This window comes from Enhydra lutris, unplaced genomic scaffold, assembly GCF_002288905.1.
Source record: "Enhydra lutris kenyoni isolate GAN:26980312 unplaced genomic scaffold, ASM228890v2 scaffoldscaffold18, whole genome shotgun sequence".
Taxonomy (NCBI): Eukaryota; Metazoa; Chordata; class Mammalia; order Carnivora; family Mustelidae; genus Enhydra; species Enhydra lutris.
The window spans coordinates 12,848,283-12,869,338 of NW_019154102.1; the positions used below are offsets into that span (position 1 = coordinate 12,848,283).

At 35.2% G+C, this 21,056-nt stretch overlaps 1 protein-coding gene across 3 annotated transcripts in view; it reads right to left on the reverse strand.

Moving 5' to 3' along the window:
* Positions 1-21,056, reverse strand: part of LOC111147962 (ubiquitin specific peptidase 34) — a 244,462-nt gene that overhangs the window by 126,992 nt on the left and 96,414 nt on the right. For 2 of the 3 annotated variants that reach the window (XM_022504269.1, XM_022504267.1), the window contains exons 11-16: positions 8,539-8,664; positions 8,234-8,363; positions 7,532-7,567; positions 7,073-7,203; positions 6,171-6,781; positions 3,426-3,640 (exon numbers count right to left, since the gene is read on the reverse strand). In XM_022504269.1, the coding sequence (XP_022359977.1) occupies positions 3,426-3,640; positions 6,171-6,781; positions 7,073-7,203; positions 7,532-7,567; positions 8,234-8,363; positions 8,539-8,664 (1,249 nt within the window). The remainder of the gene's footprint in view (positions 1-3,425; positions 3,641-6,170; positions 6,782-7,072; positions 7,204-7,531; positions 7,568-8,233; positions 8,364-8,538; positions 8,665-21,056) is intronic. The other variant, XM_022504268.1, reaches the window with a different exon arrangement.

The following is a 21,056-nucleotide window of genomic DNA, read 5'->3' on the forward strand; positions in this document are numbered from 1 at the left end:
CAAGGAACGTTCTTCTAAATTACCCTCTACACAGTATTTTATATCTCTATATTAAAAAAAATTTACTGGAGATGATTTACCCATAACAATCAAAGATTCTAATATAATAATTCAGACTCCAAGCACCAGGCTAAGTAAATTCTCATTAGCTTTCCTAAGCAAAAATGCTAGTCTTTTTAAACAACCATTACATTTCCCTACTGAATGGTACATATACATTGATTTCATTAAAATAAGAATCGTGCAACCATCACCATAAGGTTTAAAACATTTCACCACCCTAAAACATTCTCTCATACCTAATTACAATTAAATCCTATCCCACTCCTCAGCCCTAATCCATTTTTCCAACCCCACAAATTAGCATTTTCTAGAAATTTTATGTAAATGGAATCATACAATATATGTACAGTCTTATGTCTGAGTTTGTTCACTTATGCAAAATTTTTGAGGTACATCCATGTCAAAGCACGTATCACTAGTGTGTTTTAATTACAAAATAATATTCTACTATGTGGATATACTTCATTTCAATATATTGAACAGTTAACAGACGTGGGAGTTTTTAGTCTCTGGCTAACATGAATAATGCTGCCATAAATGTCTGCATAACAAGTCTCTGAATAGATACATGCTTTCCTCTCTCTTTGGTAATCTGAAGCTGGTGATTCACAAGGTAAATGTGTGTTTAACATTTGAAGAAATTACCAGACAGGTTTCCAAAATGGTTATGCCATTTTATATGCCCACCAGTAGTAGATTAGGGTACCAGTTACTATTCCTCCACATCCCCACATCACATGGGCATGGTTTGCACTTTTTAATTTTAGCCATTCTAATAGATACACAGTAAAATCTCATTAAGGTTTTTAAATTTGCAACTCCCAAGTGACTAATGATGTTTACCATCTTTTCAGGTGCTATCAGTCATTTGTATACATTATTTGCTAAATTACTACTGAGTGGCATAAGTTCTTAGATATTCTGAATTCAAGCCTTTATTAGATAAACAATTTGTAAATATTTCTTCCAGATTTTGGCTTACCTTTTGGGGGTTTTGTTTTGGTATTTATTTTTAAATTAATTTTATTAAAATATAAACAAATAAGCAAGACATAAAACATTTATAGCACCCCAAAAAGTTTCCTTGTGACCTTTTATAATCATTTCCCATAACAAAATCTTCAGTAATCATTAAGCAGATTTCAGCCATTATAAATTACTTTTGAACATTCCAAAACTACATATAAGTGATATATAGTATGTACTACTCCTTTTTAGCTTCATTTGCTTAGAAAGATTTTTTTTTATATTCACCCACTGAGCTGCCTGTACTAGTAGTTCTTTCCTTTTTACTGATGAATATTAGTATACTATGTGAATATACTATAATTTGCTAATCTACCAGTTAATCTCAGTTGAGGTTCTTATGAGTGAAACAGGTATGAACATTCAATGTACAAATCTTTTTGTTTATATATGCTTTCATTTCTTAGGTAAATACTGAGAATAGGAATTGCTGGGTCATATGGAGGGATACCAGTTCAACTTTACAAGAAACTGGTAAAATAGTTCTCCAAATTGGCTATATTATTTCATACTCCTCAACAGCAAGGGAGAGTTCTAGTTGCTCTACATCTTTAGTATCATTTAAGATGATTAGTTTCTAATTCTACACTTTCAAGTAGGTGTGTAGTAGTATTGTACTGTGAATTTGCATTTCCCAGGTAACTAGAGATAATAAGCATCATTTTTATGTATTTGCTAACCATTTTCTGGTATCTTCTTTTAACTATACAAAATTCTATATGTCAATTTTTATTTAAAGATTTTATTTGAAAAAAGGAGAGTGAGCACATGCAGGAGTGGGGAGAGGGACAGGGGAAAGAATCTTTTTTTTTTTTTTTTTAATTTTATTTATTTATTTGACAGAGAGAGAGAGAGAGATCACAAGTAGGCAGAGAGGCAGACAGAGAGGGAGTGGGAAGCAGGCTCCCCTCTGAGCAGAGAGGCCGATGTGAGGCTCGATCCCAGGACCCTGGGATCAAGGGGAAAGAATCTTAAAGCAGATTCCACAGAGCCCAACATGGAGCTTGATGTCACAAGCCTGAGATCCTGACCTGAGTGAAACCAAGTCAGACACTCAACTGACTAACCCCCCAGCCACCCCCCCCACCCATTTTTAAAGTGAATTGTTTTACTCTATTGAAACAGTTCTTTGCAGTATTAAATACACAGCAATACAATGTAGACTTGGAGAGCGTTAATAATATTATGTAATAATTCTGCTCAATTTCTAACTTTATATACTAAAAAATACATATAATACTAAATACCAGGAAAAAACAATAAAAACAGAATGGTGAAAATTTAGTAAATATAGTATAAAATTCAAATGACCTCAATCATAACCTATTCATTTCTCCAAAAAACCACAATAACAATTAAAAAAACGTCAAGGTGCCCTTACCTATATTATGCACAAGTAACATTTGAAATTAGTAAATTGCTGCCAAAGTCCACAAGTTTATCTCCAAATTTGATCATGGTGCTTTGCATAAACCTAACCCATCAGGTTTACTTAGTCTGTAATGTACTGACAACCCAACACCCATTTCCTAAGCTAGCTAGTGCTTATATAGTACCTTAAAAAAAAACCTTTAAAAAGTATGAGGTTGGACCTTTATTTTAATTATTTTAATGTATATACCACTTTTTTTTTTTTTGTAAGTATGATGACACACAATGTTCTATTAGTTTCAGGAGGCTAGACCTTTAAATTGCTAATTCTAAAACTGTATTTCCCTCTTAATTTGTCTCCCTCTCCTCCTCCTTCTTCTATTATTAACTCTTCTAACCTCCATTCTTCCAAGTATGGTCATATCCTATTACTTTTTTTAGGTTGATGTGAAGTGCTTAGAATGATCATTTTTTTAACATCTCCATCACTCCAGATGGAACACCTTGCCCTTTAGCAGTTACCTGTCCTCTTATTTCCCCCCAACCCTCCCTAGCCACATGCAATGACTAATCCACTTTCTATTCTCCACAAATTTGACCATGCTAGACATTTTACATAAATGGACTCATACAATGCATGACCTCGTGTAATCTCAATTTAGCTCTTAAAATTTCTAAATACACTTAATACAGCCATTTATTTTCTAAATCACAGTTATAATTTTACATATATTATTATATATTCCCTTTCCTAGCTAAATATCTCTTGATGGAAATGCAACCTTTATACTCATGATGAAGTATTCATAATAATTTCATTCCCTAGGAATAAAAACTAACCATATGAAAGTTCTCTGGCAAAAATATTTATGTATCATAACACTAAATGTTGAATTCTTTTAAGAATATAAATTGTTCCTCTGTTTTAAAGCAAGTAATATATTTTACTTACTACAGAATCTTACCTTGACTAAGATGTTCATGGTAAATAGATGCTAAATTGGGAAGATGTTGTTGGAGATGAGATGTTAGCTCTGCATGTGAATTAATCTGAACTAGTTCCTCTTCACACCCAGATTCTTCACCATCAAAATCAGCCATATTTTTTTCTGATTTTGCACTGACCTGGGAGCTACTGCAACTGACATCATCTGCACTTAACATATCATCAACCATATGCCTATAACACAGAGGAGAGGACCAAGTTAAACACACTTTGGGAATCACAAAAATTCTCAAACTATTCAGGCACAAGTTACGTCACAGTGAAGAACAAATCTACATTTGTTTTGTAATATATGGAATATTGTGAGCTTTATGAAAACTAAAAGTCCACGCTTGTAAGAACTATATATTATACAGTATACCCACATATTGGCTGACCCATCAACACACTTCACTAAAACAAACTCAAAGAGAAACTTTAGAGAAGATCAGTAAACTCACCATTACATAATTACTTCATCAACTCAAATCACAATGTAAAAGCTTAAAATTTATTTACATTTATTCATACAACTATAGGATTGAATGAGATTACTACCAGGAAAATACTTCAATGTAAGGCTGCAATCTAAATGTGGTTATTAACCAGGAGAATTTTATACAATACAAACACCTGTTAAAACAGTAAGTAACTGCTGAGCCAACCGGGTGCCCCAATAGGTAAGCATCTGCCTTTGGCTCAGGACATGATTCCCGGGTTCTGGGATCAAGGCCCGCATTGGGCTCCCTGCTCAACAGAGAGCCTGCTTCTCCTTCTCCCTCTACTGCTCCCCCTGCTTGTGCATAAGCACTAAGCCTCACCTTCCCCGCCTCCCCCGCCCCAGATTTCTTTGAGGGAGCACACGTGTGTGCAAGCAGAAGGTTGGGCAGAGCAAGGGGGAGAGAGAATCTCCAACAGACTCCCCACTGAGCCCAAAGCCCAACACCAGGCTTGATCCTCACAACTCTGAAATCATAACCCAAGCTCAAGTCAAAAGTTGGATGCCCAACTCACTGAGCCACCCAGGCACCTCAACACTCACTTATGAAACATACCATACCGGGCACTTTAAGGATGGCAAACAAAAAAGATGAAAAATAACGTTAAAGGAGAAAAGGTCAGGATTAATTTAGAGATTCACAAGTGGTACCATACACAGAGAATATGAACAGTGTTAAAACGGAAAAATTAAATCATTCCAGGTCTTGTGAAGTAGGGAACTGCTGTGGGTATGAAAACTTAACTGCAATGTGCCAAAATGAATATATTTCACCTCAGTTTTACGAACTAATTGCTTTGTCTTCCTTATGAGTTGTCCTGGGAAAAACTTTGAATTTTGTTTATGTATAATATCAGACTATAAACCACTGGTTCTCAATCACAGGTGATTCTGGTCCCCAGGGGGGGGGGATCACTGGAAAACGTTTTTAGAGATATTTTTGGTTATTACAACTTGGGAGATGCTACTGGCATCTAGAGAGAGAGAGAGACTAGAGATGATGCTAAACATCCTACAATTCATTCACACTGTTGTAAATTCAAAACACAGAATTATCTGACCCAAAATGTCAATACTGACAAGATTGAGAGACAGCACTAACTCACATAGGTTAGTAATAAGAAATAATGGCAAAGAAAATAAGTAGTAATATATACATTGCTAGTCTATTTTCTATTTCATACACACACACACATATATGTAGTTCTTCCAAACAAGCATACTGATTTCTGAAAAGCCTGGCAAATCATCAGGTCTAAAAAAACTCATCCTGATAAACCACATACTTATATTTTATCATCAACAGTTCAAATATTACTACTTAAAATGACAGTAATAAATAGTAGCTAACATTTATTGAGCTCTCGTTACATGCCAATCACATCAGCCCATAAAACATTTACACTGAAGCCCAAAAGGTAAGTACTGTTGTTCCAATTTTATAGATGAAAAAAATGACAGAAAATTAAGTACACTGCCCAATATCTGTAATATCTAGTAACAGAATCACTTACTTTTAATTACAAGTATATTTCACATACAATCAAAAAGCTTTATGCTGAGGCTTTGTCCTTACTAATATCCTAAAATTAGGATGTGTGTAAAATTTCCCTTCTTATTATCATACTTTAATGGAAGCTTCCGCAAGCAATCTTTTATCTGCTTTATCTGCTTGTAGGAGTTTTACATGTAGCTAACGATCTAGATCTGTGTTGTCCAATATGATAGCCACTAGCCATATGTGGTCATTGCACACACTGAAAAGTAGCTGGTCTAAACAGAGATGCAAATGTAAAACATACACAGAATACTGAAGCCTTATTACAAAAGAAAAATATCTTTGTTTTTACACTGATTACATGTGGAGAGATTTTAGAAATTACTGATTTAAATAAAATTTATAATGAAAATTAATGTCACCTATTCCATTTTGCTTTTTAAAATGTGCTCAGAAGCAAATTAACAATTGCATGCTTGTAGCATGCATTTGAATTTACATTATACTCTTATCAACACTAATCTAGAATATATTGCAATTGGATAAATACAAGCAGTAACTGCTTCCCTAAAGGAAATATAAGCTCTTTTTTGGCGGGGGGGGGGGGGGGGGGGGTATTTTTAAGGTAATCGCTACATCCAATATGGGGCTTGAACTCACAATGCTAAGAGTCTACCAACTGAGCCAGCCAAGCGCTCCAATATAATCTATTTTTTGAGGAAACTTACCCATCATGGTGGTGATGATGGTGGTGGTGGTGGTGGTGATGCTGTGGACCAATAAACTGCCGACAATTAAATAATTCATTCCCAATAGTCTCCCCAAGAAAGTCCCCAGTGCGTGTAATACAAGATTCCTGAGATGCTTGTGCTATATGAGCAGCATTCATTTCCCCTGAAATATCATGTTCTGGGTCTTCAGAGTGTGAACAGGCATCTAGCATTCGTATACGATTATCTACTGAAGGCATTGACTCAGTGTTAAAAACCAGGTCCTTTCCTGTTCCATTGCTTGTCCCACTTCTTTCTGATGGGCCTTGGGAATCCCCTAAACAAATGCCTGCTTGACTTTCTAACTTTCTGTTCCGAAGATCTGTACCACAACTGCTTTTAGGAGGATTATGACCATGATCATCGTCTTCATCTTCTTCTTTAAGGGCTTCAATATCTGCAATGTCTTCTGATTGTACCTCACTGCCAGGGCTCCCAGCTGACTGGCTTGCATGGCTAGAATTCACCTCATTGCTAGATCCATCACTATGCCCACTACTGCTACCAGGACCACTGCTTCCATCTTCACCACTGTTGGCAGTTTCATCAGAACTTCCCTGCATGGATTCCTGTATTAAGAAAAAAAGCAGATTTAAATAAATTTTTAAACTAGCAAGAAAAAACTAACTGACATTAACACACTGTACTTTTTAAAAGGCTGCCACAATCTTGACATATTCCTTTAAACAATATAAAAAGAATTAAAAACACACACAAAAATTTAAATAATCTCAATAGTAACTATTTACAGGAAAGGCCTGAACATGAATCATGTTTATATTCCCAGTTCAAAGGATATACATGGCAGAAACCCCAAAATCCAAAAATCTTGTTAAAGTGGAGGAAAACTGTTTTCATACCTCTGTGTCTGAAAGTCGTTGTTGCACGTGTTTCGTTCTATTAATAAGTTGATCATCCATTTCAATGTCACTGCCTCCACTCTGATGGGTATCACTGTTATCACTGCTTTGAGGACTAGCTGCAGGTGACCCTATATTAAATAGATTTTTTTTGTTTTTACTCCTAATTTGTATTAACATATATTTAGCATAATGACATAATCCTTTGATTCTTTTATTTACAAAAGCTTTACTCTAAATAGCCAAAAATATAATCTGGAAATCATTAACATTTGCCAATTATTTCTAAAGAGGATAAACATGACCTCGATTGAAACTAAGATGGAAAACCAGTTAAGGGATTATATCTGCTCAAGAAAAATTTCATGGCTTTGAAACAAATATATAAAATTAACTGTAGATGATCATGAAATCTGAACTACACGTCATCTTGCCATGCATTTCTAAGGCTCAACTTACAAGGTGATGGAGCTGCTCTTCTGAGCTCTTCTTCCTCTGAAGGAAAATGAAAAAAGAGGAGGGTTTTTCTAAGTGACTGAGCTTCTTTGGAACGGATTATCAATTGCTCTTATTATTACTGCATAATCAATAAGGTACAGGCAGATAAACCTGAAATAACTGACGTCCCTAACACCTACAGTAATAGTTGTGGGTGTCTGACTAGAAAATCCTAAGAAAAGCCTAGTATATGATGCCAGGAGACAAAAAATGGGGCAAAGTTGGTAAGGTTTTAGAAAGCCCTATGAAGTTACACATATAAAACCACACATAAAACACCTAAAGTGATAGACAACTTTTGAATTAGGAAACACAGAGATATTGCACCATCATATTCTGCTCTCAAAATTATTTCTAAAACAAAGCATGTTGTTTGTTTTCTAACCAAAAGCTCCAAAGCTGTTATGAAATAGTTGCCTCCCCCCAGCCCAAGGGAAAAACACTAATGAGAGAAAATTCTAATAACTACTGCAACTTCATTACTGCTCTTTACTTGAAAGGTAAACCAGAAAATTAGCTAACCCCAATTTATTAACCCTTTCACAAACACTATAGCTCCCATCTCAAATTTATTTTGAAGTTAATACTGAACAGAAACTACTTCAAATTGGAATGATAAAGTTTAAAAAACTGACTTTAAAAAATACATTACAGTTTACTAACCTTTCTTATTTCCAATGGGAAGATTAGTATTTAATAAAGATGCAAAAGAACTCTGTTTAGACAGCTGAGCCTTAGCTGCTAGTGCATTATTCCATAATGCTTTAATTAACATTGATGCCAAGTACAATGTCTTAAAAAAAAAAAAAGAGGTTGAAATTAACATTTCATAACAAATTTAATATCCTTTTGCCTAAATGAAATGCTAGTAATAACCTACAAATTAAGTTACCTGAATGGCAAATAAATTTCACTTAAAAAAAACAAACAAACAAAAAAAACCTGACATCATGGTTTGAACATCTTACCTGCTCAGTATGAACACTTGGCTCAAGAGCTGAGACCAAATTAAGGAGATGTCTAAGCGGTACTGGATCCAAATTCTTGATGAGTGAAGGAAATAAGTCATGTATATACCGACTACAATGTTTCAACTAGAAAATAAAAGTAGAGACAATAATCAAAAATAATTACATTACATAAATAAATAACCTGATGTCAAAAGTTCTACAGTTAAAAAGAAAGTAGCTGAAACAGTAATTCATTTTTTAATATGTTGGGAAAATGCTAATTACCAAGTGTCATAAATGGCAGTACATAAAATGTGAGAGTAAAATTCCACTTAAGCATAACTTTAAAAAGAAAAAGCCTAACTTTATCTTATTCAAACCAACCACAAGATTACTTTTCCAACCACAAGAGGGAAGCTCACAATAAAAACAGTTTCTGGAATCCAAGTATAAAGAAGATTCCAATTAAATTTATATATCATTAAAGTAAAAACAAGTTAAATAGTATATTAAAACATAAGCAGTTACAAATAAATTCCAATTATAAGAGAAAACCAAAGCATTATTTTAATTGTACTACATTTCTCATTTAATGGTTATGAAGTATCCGTATAACATGTTCATTTTACTAAGGTACGCAATAGTAACTCCCTTAAAATAAAAGTCTACATGGTAATAAACCTAGAAACAGTCTCCTTTCTTATACTAATTAGAGTAACAAATATGAGGGAAAGTATAACATTTACAAAGATGTGACTATTAAATATTACAACGAGATGTAAATGTCTTTTGTAGTCATGAAGCTACAAACCATGAAATCAAGATACACAAAGAATAGTTTAGTAATTACCAAATTGAGGCTTCCAAAAGTAAAAACCTGAGGTATCCAACTTCTCTCCTATACATAAAAACTCCTAACAGAAAATGTACATTTTTCTATTCTAAAACACTGACTTCTGTATTTTTCAGGCATAAATCATATGAAATCTCTTCTGCTATATCCCCTATTAGGGTAAATATGCACAACTGAAATTTGAAATAGAAGATGAAATAAAAGTAATAAAATAACTTTGGAGAAATTCCTCCATGTTCGGTGACTTTTTATAAACTATTTACATCATTTGAGATAAAGGATAAGTAAATTATCAATTACAATTTATTGCTCTTATAAGTCTTAACTAAGAATGTTAGTTTTAATACAGCACTGATTAACATCACAGATTATACTAACAGTTTATACCTTTGCTTTTTGCAAACAGGTAACTATTAAACTCTTCCTAATTAGAATGTAACAAATACACAATATGGAATAAATTTCTGACTTGCTATCACTTCGACTAATAGAAAGAATTTCCATAACAGATTCAATTTTCATAATCAAATACCTTACTGTTTTTAAGTGACAAAACCCTTGAGAGATAATTATGTAATCCTATAATTCTATAAAAATATAAAGCTCTTTTAGAGTTGTACAGCATGAAAGCAAATTCAGAAAATAAAGATTAAAAAATTTTAAAATTATAGCACTTCAGTGGCGCCTGGGTGGCAGATGGGGGGGGATGGGTTAAATAGTTGATGAGGATTAAGGACAGTGCTTGTGATGAGCACCAGGTATTGTATGGAAGTGTTAAATCACTAAATTGTACACCTGAAACTAATATTCCACTGTATGTTAACTAACTGGATTTTAAATTACAACTTGAAAAAAATAATAATCTTGTCCTCCTAATAAATGTGTCCAAAATTTCTCCATTCCAACTGCAGACTGCTACCTTTGATTGATAAGAAGACAGAGTCAGGCTGCCATTATTTCAATCCAATTAAAACATACACACAAACAAGATATAAGAAGAAACAGTAAAGTGTGGCCCACTGAAATGAAAAATAAATCAATGGAAATATACCTAAGAAAGCCCATTTATCAGGCTCTCTCAACAATCATAAAACAGTTATCTTAAAGATGCTCCAAGACTTAGGGGCGCCTGGGTGGCTCAGTGGGTTAAAGCCTCTGCTTTCAGCTCAGGTCATGATCCCAGAGTCCTAGGATCGAGCCCCACATCAGGCTCTCTGCTCAGCGGGGAGCCTGCTTCTTCCTCTCTGCCTGCCTCTCTGCCTACTTGTGATCTTTTAAAGATTTTATAAATAAATAAAATCTTGAAAAAAAAAATGATCTAAGACTTAAAGGAAGAAAAGGACAAACATATGAAAACAGTGCCTGACCAAAATGAGACAATCATCAAAAAACAAATTCTAAAAAGGAGCTATAAGAAATCAGAAGCTGAGAAGTAAAAGAACTGGAATGAAAATACACTACGTAAGGTTCAGCAGCATATCTGAGTAAGCAGAAGAAAAGAGCAAACTTGAAATTATGGAAACTGAAATTACTGAGTTTAAGGAACAGGAAAGAAATAATAAAGAAAAGCAAATGCATTCTAAGGGACTTGTGGGAACCATCAAACCTACCAACACATGCATACGAATCCCAGAAGAGAAAGGTATACAAAGTAAAGATGAAGAAAAAAATGGGTGAAAACTTTCAACTTTGGAATACATGAATCTACAAATCCAAGTAGGATAAACTCAAGGAGCCCTATGACCAACCTTATTATAATCAAACCGTTAACAGCCAAAGACGGTAAAATAATCCTGAAAACAGAGAGAAGCAACCCACAAGGGATCTTCAGTAAGAGTATCAGCCAATTTCTAATCAAAAACCTTGGGATCCTGGGATGGAGTCCCACATTGGGCTCCTTGCTCAGTGGGGAGCCTGCTGCTCCCTGTGCTTGTGCTCTCAGTGAAAAATAAATAAATAAAGTCATTTAAAAACAAAACAAAAACAAAAACCTTGGGAACCAGCGGAAGTACGATGATATACTCAAAGGCTGAAAGAAAAAAACTTTCCATTGAGAACTGTGTAACAGGAAAAACTCTCCTTATGAGGAAGGAATTAATACATTCCCAGATAAATAAAAGCTAAAGGAATTCACTACAACTAGACCTGCCCCGCCAAAAATGCTAAAGGAAGTCCTTCAGAATGAAATGAAAAGAAGCGGAACAGTGACTAAAGACCTCTGATAAATACATAGACAATTAAAAGCTAGTATCGTTCTCATTTGTAACTCCACCTTTTATCTGCTATATGATTTCACAAAGGCAAAAGAATTATTATTTTTTTTAAGTTTTTTTTTTTTATTTGACAGAGACAGACATAGCAAGAGAGGGAACACAAGCAGGGGGAGTGGGAGAGGGGGAAGCAGGCCTCCCACTGAGCAGAGAGCTCGGCTCAATTCCAGGACCATCAGGACCTGAGCTGAAGGTGAACGCTTAACGACTGAGCCAACCAGGCACCCCAAGAATTATTATTAATCTACATAACTGGGCACACAATATATTAAGCTGAAATCTGTTGTATGAATAACAAAAATGAGAAGGAGCTATACAGGAGTATAATTTTTGCGTACTATTTGACAAATCCAAATTAGACAGTAAGTCTTGAGATGTTAAATGTAATTTCCATGTTAAGCACAAATTATCTATAGAATTTACGAAAAAAAGAAATGAGAAAGGAAATCCAAACTACAAACAGAAATAAAAGGCCATAACAGAAATGACGGACAAAAACACTGTAAGACATATACAAAAGAAATAGGAAAATGGCAGAAGTAAACCACTCTTTGAGGAATTACTTTAAATATAAATGTTTTAGGAGTACCAGGGTGGCTCAGTCGGTTAGGCATCCAACTCTTGATGTTGCCTCAGGTCATGATCTCAGGGTCATGAGATCAAGCCCCACATCAAGCTATGTGCTTAACACAGAATCTGCTTGTCCCTCTCCCTCTGCCCATCCCCCCAATTCATGCATGCAGTCTCTCTGAAAACAAAATTTTAACAAAAAATAAATACATATATAAATATATATATATATACACACACATAAATGGCTTAAACTCTGCAATCAAAGACAGAGATTAGTAGAAAGGATTTTTTTTTTTTTTTAGATTTATTTATTTATTTGACAGAGATCACAAGCAGGCAGAGAAGCAGACAGAGAGAGGAAGGGAAGCAGGTTCCCCGCTGAGCAGAGAGCCCGATGCGGGGCTGGATCCCAGGACCCTGGGATCATGACCTGAGCCGAAGGCAGAGGCTTAACCCCCTGAGCCACCCAGGCGCCCCGGTAGAAAGGATTTTAAAAACATGATACAACTCTCTGTGTTCTACAAGAGACTCAAAATATATCCAAAACACAACAAACAGACTAAAAGTTAAAGGATTAAAAAGATATCTGTGCAAATAATAAGCAAAAGAGAGCTGGGCTCACTATACTAAATTCAAGTAAGGTAGACTTTAAAATTTTAAAAGGTTACTAGAAAAAGAGAAACTTATCACATTACCTAGTAAGCCCATTTCTGGGTATACAACCAAAAGAATTAAAAGCAGGATTTCAGGGGCCCCTGGGTGGCTCAGTGGGTTAAGCCTCTGCCTTTGGCTCAGGTCATGATCTCAGGGTCCTGGGATCGAGCCCCATACTGGGCTCTCTGCTCAGCAGGGAGCCTGCTTCCCCCCTCTCTCTGCTTGCCTCTCTGTCTACTTGTGATCTCCGTCAAATAAATAATTAAAATCTTAAAAAAAAAAAAAAAAAAAAAAAAAAAAAGACAGGATTTCAGGGGTTCCTGGCTGGTTCAATCAAAAGAGGATGCAACTACTGATCTTGGGTTGTGAATTCGAGCCCCACAGGAGGTATAGAGATTGCATACATATAGACATAAATTAAGTAAATAAAAGTGTAGTTTCAAAGAGATACTTGCACACCTATATTCACTGGACCATTATTCACAACAGTCAAAGATGAAAGCAAAGTAAATGTCCATTGACAAATGACTGTGGCATATATATACTACAGAATATAATTCAACCTTTCAAGAGTGGAAATCCTGTCACACGCTACAACATAGATGAACCATGCGGACATTATGCTGAGTGAGATAAGCCAGTCACAGCAGAACAAATACTATAGGATTCCACGAACGTGAAATATATAGAATAGTCAAAACAATACAAAAAGTAGAATGGTGGCCATCAGTAGCTGTGAGTAAGGGGAATAGGGGAATTGTTGTCGTTGTTCAGTAACTTACGGTTTTTTGTTTTCTTTTGTTTAATTTTTAAGTAAACTCTATGCCCAATGTGGCACTCAAACTCATAACCCCAAGATCAAGAGTTGCAAGCTTTGCCAGCCAGGTGCCCCTCTTATCCAAGGAGTACAGTTTTGGAAGATGAGAAAGCTTTAGAGATCTGTTATACAACAATATGGTTCTAGTCATCATTAGAACTTAAAAATGGTTTAGAGGGTAAAACTAATGTGGTTTCCTTTTACAGTTAAGTCTTTTTTTAAAGAAGATTAACAAAGAGTGATTATTATTAACAAAATGTTCCATACAACAAGGAGATATAACAATTATAAACACACTATATAACTCAAAGCTCAGGGGTGCCTGGGTGGCTCAGTGGGTTAAAGCCTCTGCCTTCGGCTCAGGTCATGATCCCAGGGCCCTGGGATCAAGCCCCATGTCAGGCTCCTGCTCAGCAGGGAGCCTGCTTCCCTTCCTCTCTCTGCCTGCCTTTCTGCCTACTTGTGCCTACTTGTGATCGGTCTGTCAATTAAATAAATAAAATCTTTAAAAAAAAAAAAAAAAAAACCCAAAGCTCAAAGAACAGATCAGAGCACTGACACATAAAATACAAATTAGAAAAACAATTGAGAAAATTAACAAAACCAATAGCTGGTTCTTCTAAAAGATAAACATTTAGCTAGCTTGAAAAAAAGAGTGAAAAGACATAAATCAGAAATGCAAGTGAGATATTACTATCAAACTTACAGATTAAACAAAAATTAACAGAATGCTACAAACAACAGCACACCAAAAAAATCAGGTAACCTAGAAGATAGGGACGAATTCTTTCCAAACTAACTACATTGACTCAAGAAGGAAAGGTCAACAGACCTATAATAAGACATTGAATTGGTAATCAAAAACCTCTCAACAAAGTACTAAAATGCATGGCTTACCTGGGGAATTCTAACAAATTTTTAATAAAAAAAATTAACACCAATCCTTCTCAAATCCTCCCAAAAAAACTGAACAGAAGTAAATACTTCTTAACTCATTCTATGAGGTCCAAGTCTTCATAAGAATAGAAAATTACGGGGCACCTGGGTGGCTCAGTGGGTTAAGCCTCTGCCTTCAGCCCAGGTTGTGATCTCAGGGTCCTGAGATCAAGCCCCGCATCGGGCTCTCTGATCAGCAGGGAGCCTGCTTCTGCCTCTCTCTCTGCCTGCCTCTCTGCCTACTTGTGATCTCTCTCTCTGTGTCAAATAAATAAATAAAATCTTTAAAAAAAAAAAAAAAAGAATAGAAAATTACTAAGCAGTATCTTATAAATGACAAAGAGTCCTCCAGCAACTATTAGCAAATCAAATCTAAGACCATACCAAAAGGATTATTCACTTTGACCAAGTAAGACTTATCCCAGGAATGCAACTGTGGTTCAAAAGGAGAATTACTCTAAAACAAATTAATCAATGGAAAAAAGCCACATGGGCATCTTAATTGATGCAGAAAAACAATGTAACAAAATCCAACACCCTTTCGTACTAGAAACTCTTGGAACACTAAGAATAGAGGGTAAACTCCTTAACGTGATAAAGGATATTTATGAAAACCCCACAGCTAACAGCATACACAATGATAAATGACTGATTTCCCTCTAGGATGAGGAACAAGATAAGAATGCTGATATTTTTCATTGTTATTCAACACTATACTGAAATTCTAGCCATAGTTATTGGACTCCACCCCCTCACAAAACATTTAATGGATCCAAATTAGAAAAGATGTAAAACTGCTCAAAAATGACACAATCCTGGGGCGCCTGGGTGGCTCAGAGGGTTAAAGCCTCTGCCTTTGGCTCAGGTTGTGATCCCAGGGTCCCGGGATCGAGCCCCGCATCGGACTCTCTCCTTGTTGGGGAGCCTGCTTCCTCCTCTCTCTCTCTGCCTGCCTCTCTGCCTACTTGTGATCTCTCTGTCGAATAAATAAATAAAATCTTAAAAAAAAAAATGACACAATCCTATATAGAGAAAAAGCTATATATAAAAAGCTAGTAGAGCTAAAAATCAAGTAGACAGTGTAAGAGTATAGATCAACAAAATTCAGGTATGTTTCCATATATCCACAATTAATTACCTGACAAGGAATTTTAGATAGCTATTCCATTTACAATAGCATATGAAGAATAAAATACAACTGATCCTTGAACAACACAGAGGTTTGGAGCACAGATCCCCTGTGCAGTCAAAAAACTGGATATAACCCTGACTTCCAAAAACATTAACTATCACAGCCTACTGCTGAATGTTAAGAATATAAATATATATATATAGTATTTATATACTTATATAATATTTATATTTTATAATATATTTATATAAAGAATATAAATCTTATAAAATCATATAAACAAAGAATATAAATCAATAATCTAAACCAGAATACCTAGAACATAAAGAGTTAACACAAATTTTTTGTTTATATATAATATATACCATACTCTTATAATAAAGGAAATGTTAAGAAAATTGTTGAGAAAATATACTTATAGTACTATACTGTACTTCTAAAAAAAAATCTATATGTATGTGGACCTAGAGAGTTCAAACCTGTGTTATTCAAGGATTAACTGTACTTAAAAATTAATCTAGCAAGAGGTGAGGGGTGCCTGAGTGGCTCAATTGGTTAAGCATCTGACTACCACTCAAGGCATGATCCTCAGGATTGAGCCCTATGTTGGGCTCCATGCTCAGCAAGGAGTCTGCTTCTCTCCCTCTCCCTTTTTTCCTACCCCCACTCATACTCTCTTTCTCTCAAATAAATAAAATCTTAAAATAAAATCTTAAAAAAAAAAAAGGATGTGAAATACTTGTATACTGAAAACTACAAAACACTGCTCAAGGAAATTAAGGGTTCAATAAATGGGAAGACATCCATGTTCATGGATATGAAGACTTAACATGGTTAATATGTTAATACTACCCCAAAGAGATCTATAGATTCAACACAATCCCTTCAAAATTCTAAGGGCCTTTCTGGAAAATGGAAAATGGAAAAGCCAATCCTCAAATTCATAGGGAATTGCAAGGAGTTCTAAAAGCCAAAACAATCTTCAAAAAGAAATCTGTGAAGCCTGCAAGGAAACAAGAGTAATTAGAATGTAGAAATGAAAACACCAGGGGTTAAAAAAAAAAAGAAAACACACACACACACACACACACACACACACAAAAACAAAAACACCAGGGGTGCCTGTTGGGTTCTGTTATCAAAGGAGTGAGACTGATACAAAGCGAAGGTCAAGCATCAAAGGATGCCAGCATCAAAGCCCCAGCATGGAGAATCAAACCAACCGGTTGGGGCCATCTCTTAAACGGAGAGAGCGACCACTCCCAGCCTCACAGACTAGCTTTTATAGAGCAAAGGCCATGTGGTTGAGCCTGGCCACATACAGGTGGCCAATGAGATTGTAAGACACAGAGAAAGTTGCATAGTCATGTTAGGTCACACACGGGTGGCCAACTGAATTACAATTTACCCTATAGTAGCTGTTTGAACTAGCCTATCACTCTGGTCAGAATTGGCACCCAAAAGGCGGGGTTTACATTCTTTGGTGGTTAGAGAGATAATATGTATGCTTTACTGATTAGATGTCTCCACCTGACCTGACCCGTCCTTGTGTTTGGGCTCTGTTATCAGGGACTGGTCGACCATATTTTACTGGCTTCCCAGACTTGCTTCTAACTAAGTTGGGGGGGGGGGGGGGGTTAGTTTAAGTTTTACTACACAAACAACAAAATGGCTGTTTAACCGAGATGGAGTCACTCTGGCTAAGTAGGCCCTTACAGTGCCTAGGTGGTTTGATCAGTTGAGCATCTGACTCTTGGTTTCAGCTCTGGTCGTGAGTGCATGAGTTGTGGGACTGAGCAGCTTTGAGATTCTCTCCCTCTGTCCCTCCCCACACTCTTTCTCTTTCTCTCTCAAATAAATAAATAGGAAGGAAGGAAGGAAAAGAAGGAAGGAAATAAAGAAAAGAAGAAAGAAAGGAATGAATACACTAAATGCAGTATATATAAGCCATGGACTATTTGGCCATAAAAAGAACATTTTTATATAGGTGGTAACAGGGATAACCTTCAAAAGCACTGTGTGTAACAAGTCAGACAAATATTTTATGATTCTACTTAACTGAAGTACCCAGAAGAGGCATATTCATATAGACAGAATGTAGAATAGAGGAAACCAAGAGCTTGTAGGAGGGAAAAATTAACAGTTATTGTTTAATGAGTATAGAGTTTTTGTTGCACATAGTGTCAAAGTTTTTGATACAGGCTCTGGAGATGTATACACTACACTAAATGTATTTATGGATTGAACTGTATAGTTACTAATGGTTAAAATGGTAAATTTTATGTTAACATATATGTATCACAATAAAAGAATTAACGAAGAAAATAAGAGAAAAAGTAAATATAAGTGTTAAAAGGTATCATCCCAAAATTCAAACTACTAATCATGTCTACTACAAAGTTTTGAGGGGAAATAAGAGTGGCTTTAGTATCCATCATTCAAACACTTCAAATACAAAGAAAACAGATATCTCAAGTATACAGTAACCCATAATAGAACATTCACAAATTTCTCTTTAGGAAAACAAAGGCTACTCAATGAAATCCACATGAATAAATATCCATTAATTCTGGAATGAGAGAAACAGAAATGAGGAAAAAGGACTGGTGGTGAGTTAAATACCTAAATACAAAATTAGCACTAAACAACTGTGTAGAAATTACGGTTCTAGCATAGAATTTAAAACATATAATTTGATAAAATACAAATACAGTAAAAACAGGGAAGCAGAAAATGAGAAAAGATAAATAATGAGAATTCCCTCATCTTCTATAGAAGAGAATCATTCACTGTATTTTAGAATGAAAAGAAACAAACCCACAAAGAAAATGAAAATTAGGAATAGATACTAGATTTCAACAAACTTCTGAAAGACTAAAATGAAAGGAATGCATTTTAAAACGTACAGGTGGAGAAGGATGTAGCTCAGAGTAATTTGTGAGTGAGCTGCAAAGGAGATAAGTCAACCTTCCCACTGTAACTTGGGAAGATACCAGACTCAGAGACCTAGATGTGATGGACAGCAGGAGATATGGAAATAAAAACACAGGATTTCCCTGAATACTCTTAATAATTGTATTTGTCAGCCATCAGTCAGAAAAACAGGAATAGCCAACTTATTTATTCTACCCAGTCGCCAAGGCTCTACCTTGGGAAAAAAATACATAAAACCACAGCTTTTAACCACAGATACTGGTATCCCTTTTCACTCTCTTTTAGAAGTCGGACAGGCAGAAAGCCTAGTAGTGACTTTAATGAGAAAAGTACAAGTTGTTTTACCATTACTACCCTAGAAAATGTTTCCAAACAGGAGTCCCACTTGGGAGACCTCTAATAAAAAAATATTTCACAACAGCCAACAATACCCAGGCCACTTACCTTGTCATCTTTCTTAAATATGAATGGATCACAAAGGCATACATGAAGACACCCAACAACACATAAAAAGAACACAGCTCATGTTAAGAACTCTTAGGCAGGAAGCAAAGAATTCAAATCTCTAAGATGTAACAGAGAAGGATATTATAGTGCCCAGATTCTAACTCAAGCAGTCATAACTTCACATACTAGTAGTATGTAATGTCTCATAAAGCAGTAATCTAAATGTGTATACAAGTACACACGCAGAAGCTAATAAGCATTAGAGTACAGGTCAGTGCTTCTAAAATTAGTCAACACTAATCCTTTTAAGAATCTGACAATTATATTAAAAAAAAAAAAGAATCTGACAATTATGTGTATAAAGCACATCTGAATCAGATGACATTCAAATCCTACTAAATCCTAGAGAATCTGACTTTTGTCATTGATAAAAAGATCGACCCCAAATAACTTAGCTCCATATTAAGATAAAATTATTATATCAGGGGTGCCTGGGTGGCTCAGTGGGTTAAGCCTCTGCTTTCAGCTCAGCTCATGATCTCAGGGTCCTGGGATTGAGACCCGCATCGGGGTCTCTGCTCACAGCAGGGAGCCTGCTTCCCCCGCTCTCTCTGCCTGTCTCTCTGCTGGTCTCTCTGCCTACTTGTGATCTCTCTGTCAAATAAATAAATAAAATCTTAAAAAAAAAATTATCAGTGATTTACATGCATTTACACAAGCATCCTTCAAATCTAAAGCATTTAACAATATAATCCAGTATAGTGCAAGGATTCTGAAGGGATTTTTTGATGTCCTATGACTAAAACATTTTACAGTGAAAGGGTGTGTAGAGGCAAATATAAAGGTAACCAAGTCAAACTGGAATAGGTAAATTTAAATGGTGGAAAGTCATTTAAATGTCAAAATATTTATTTTAACTTTATATACTTTATATACTTTTAACTTTATATAGTCTCTGTATTTACTGAAAAACTAATAAATGTAAAAGTTTCAAAGTTTACATAAACATAGACAATGAAAAGGAAGTCTTCCATCTATCCCAGATCATATACCCACTATTAAAATTTCTTGTGTATTTTTCAAAATAGCTCCACGCATTCATAAGCACAAACTGCATGTATATATGTTATAGACATACATGTGCATCCTCTTTTTATAACAGTTTAAATACACTTTGCAAGAATATACTGCATACTTAGGATTTTCTCTCAATAAAAGATCTATTACCTATGCAGTGCTTAGTAAAACTATTTCTTACATATTGTTCCACATGAACATAACACAGCACCTTCGGTCCTTCTCATGGCTATAAAGGATACTATTAAATGAATTTCCCAAAATTTATTAAAGTAGTCCTACAGTGACATTCCTTTTCTGCTAGTATGGTCAATGCTGTAGTGAACATCTTTATGTACATGTATTTACAGAATAAATTACCAGAAATAGAACTGCTATATTTCTTCCCAAATGTTACCACACACTCTGGTCAATATAATGCATTACTAAACATAATGGGAATTATCCAATAAATGAAAATGTTATTACATTATTTGAACTTAAATTTAATTACAAAGATAAGCATTTTTCAAATATTTATGAATAATTTTTCTATCAATTTCAAATCCATCTGTCATCTCCTTGGATTCCAATACAAGAGTTCTGATACAATGAAAAGAGCAGCAGACAATCCAATTACCATGAGGATACTGTATGTGTGTGTATATTGTGTATATGGATGTATGTATCTCAGATGAGCGAACTGACCTCAAAAACTTACTCCACATGGGAGGAAAAAAGACTAAGGTAAGACTGTAAGAAACTAAGCAACCCCAGATGCTTTGAAATTAATTTTATTTGGTGCTCAAATTTTTTTTATTAACACATAATGTATTATTTGCCCCAGGGGTACAGATCTGTGCA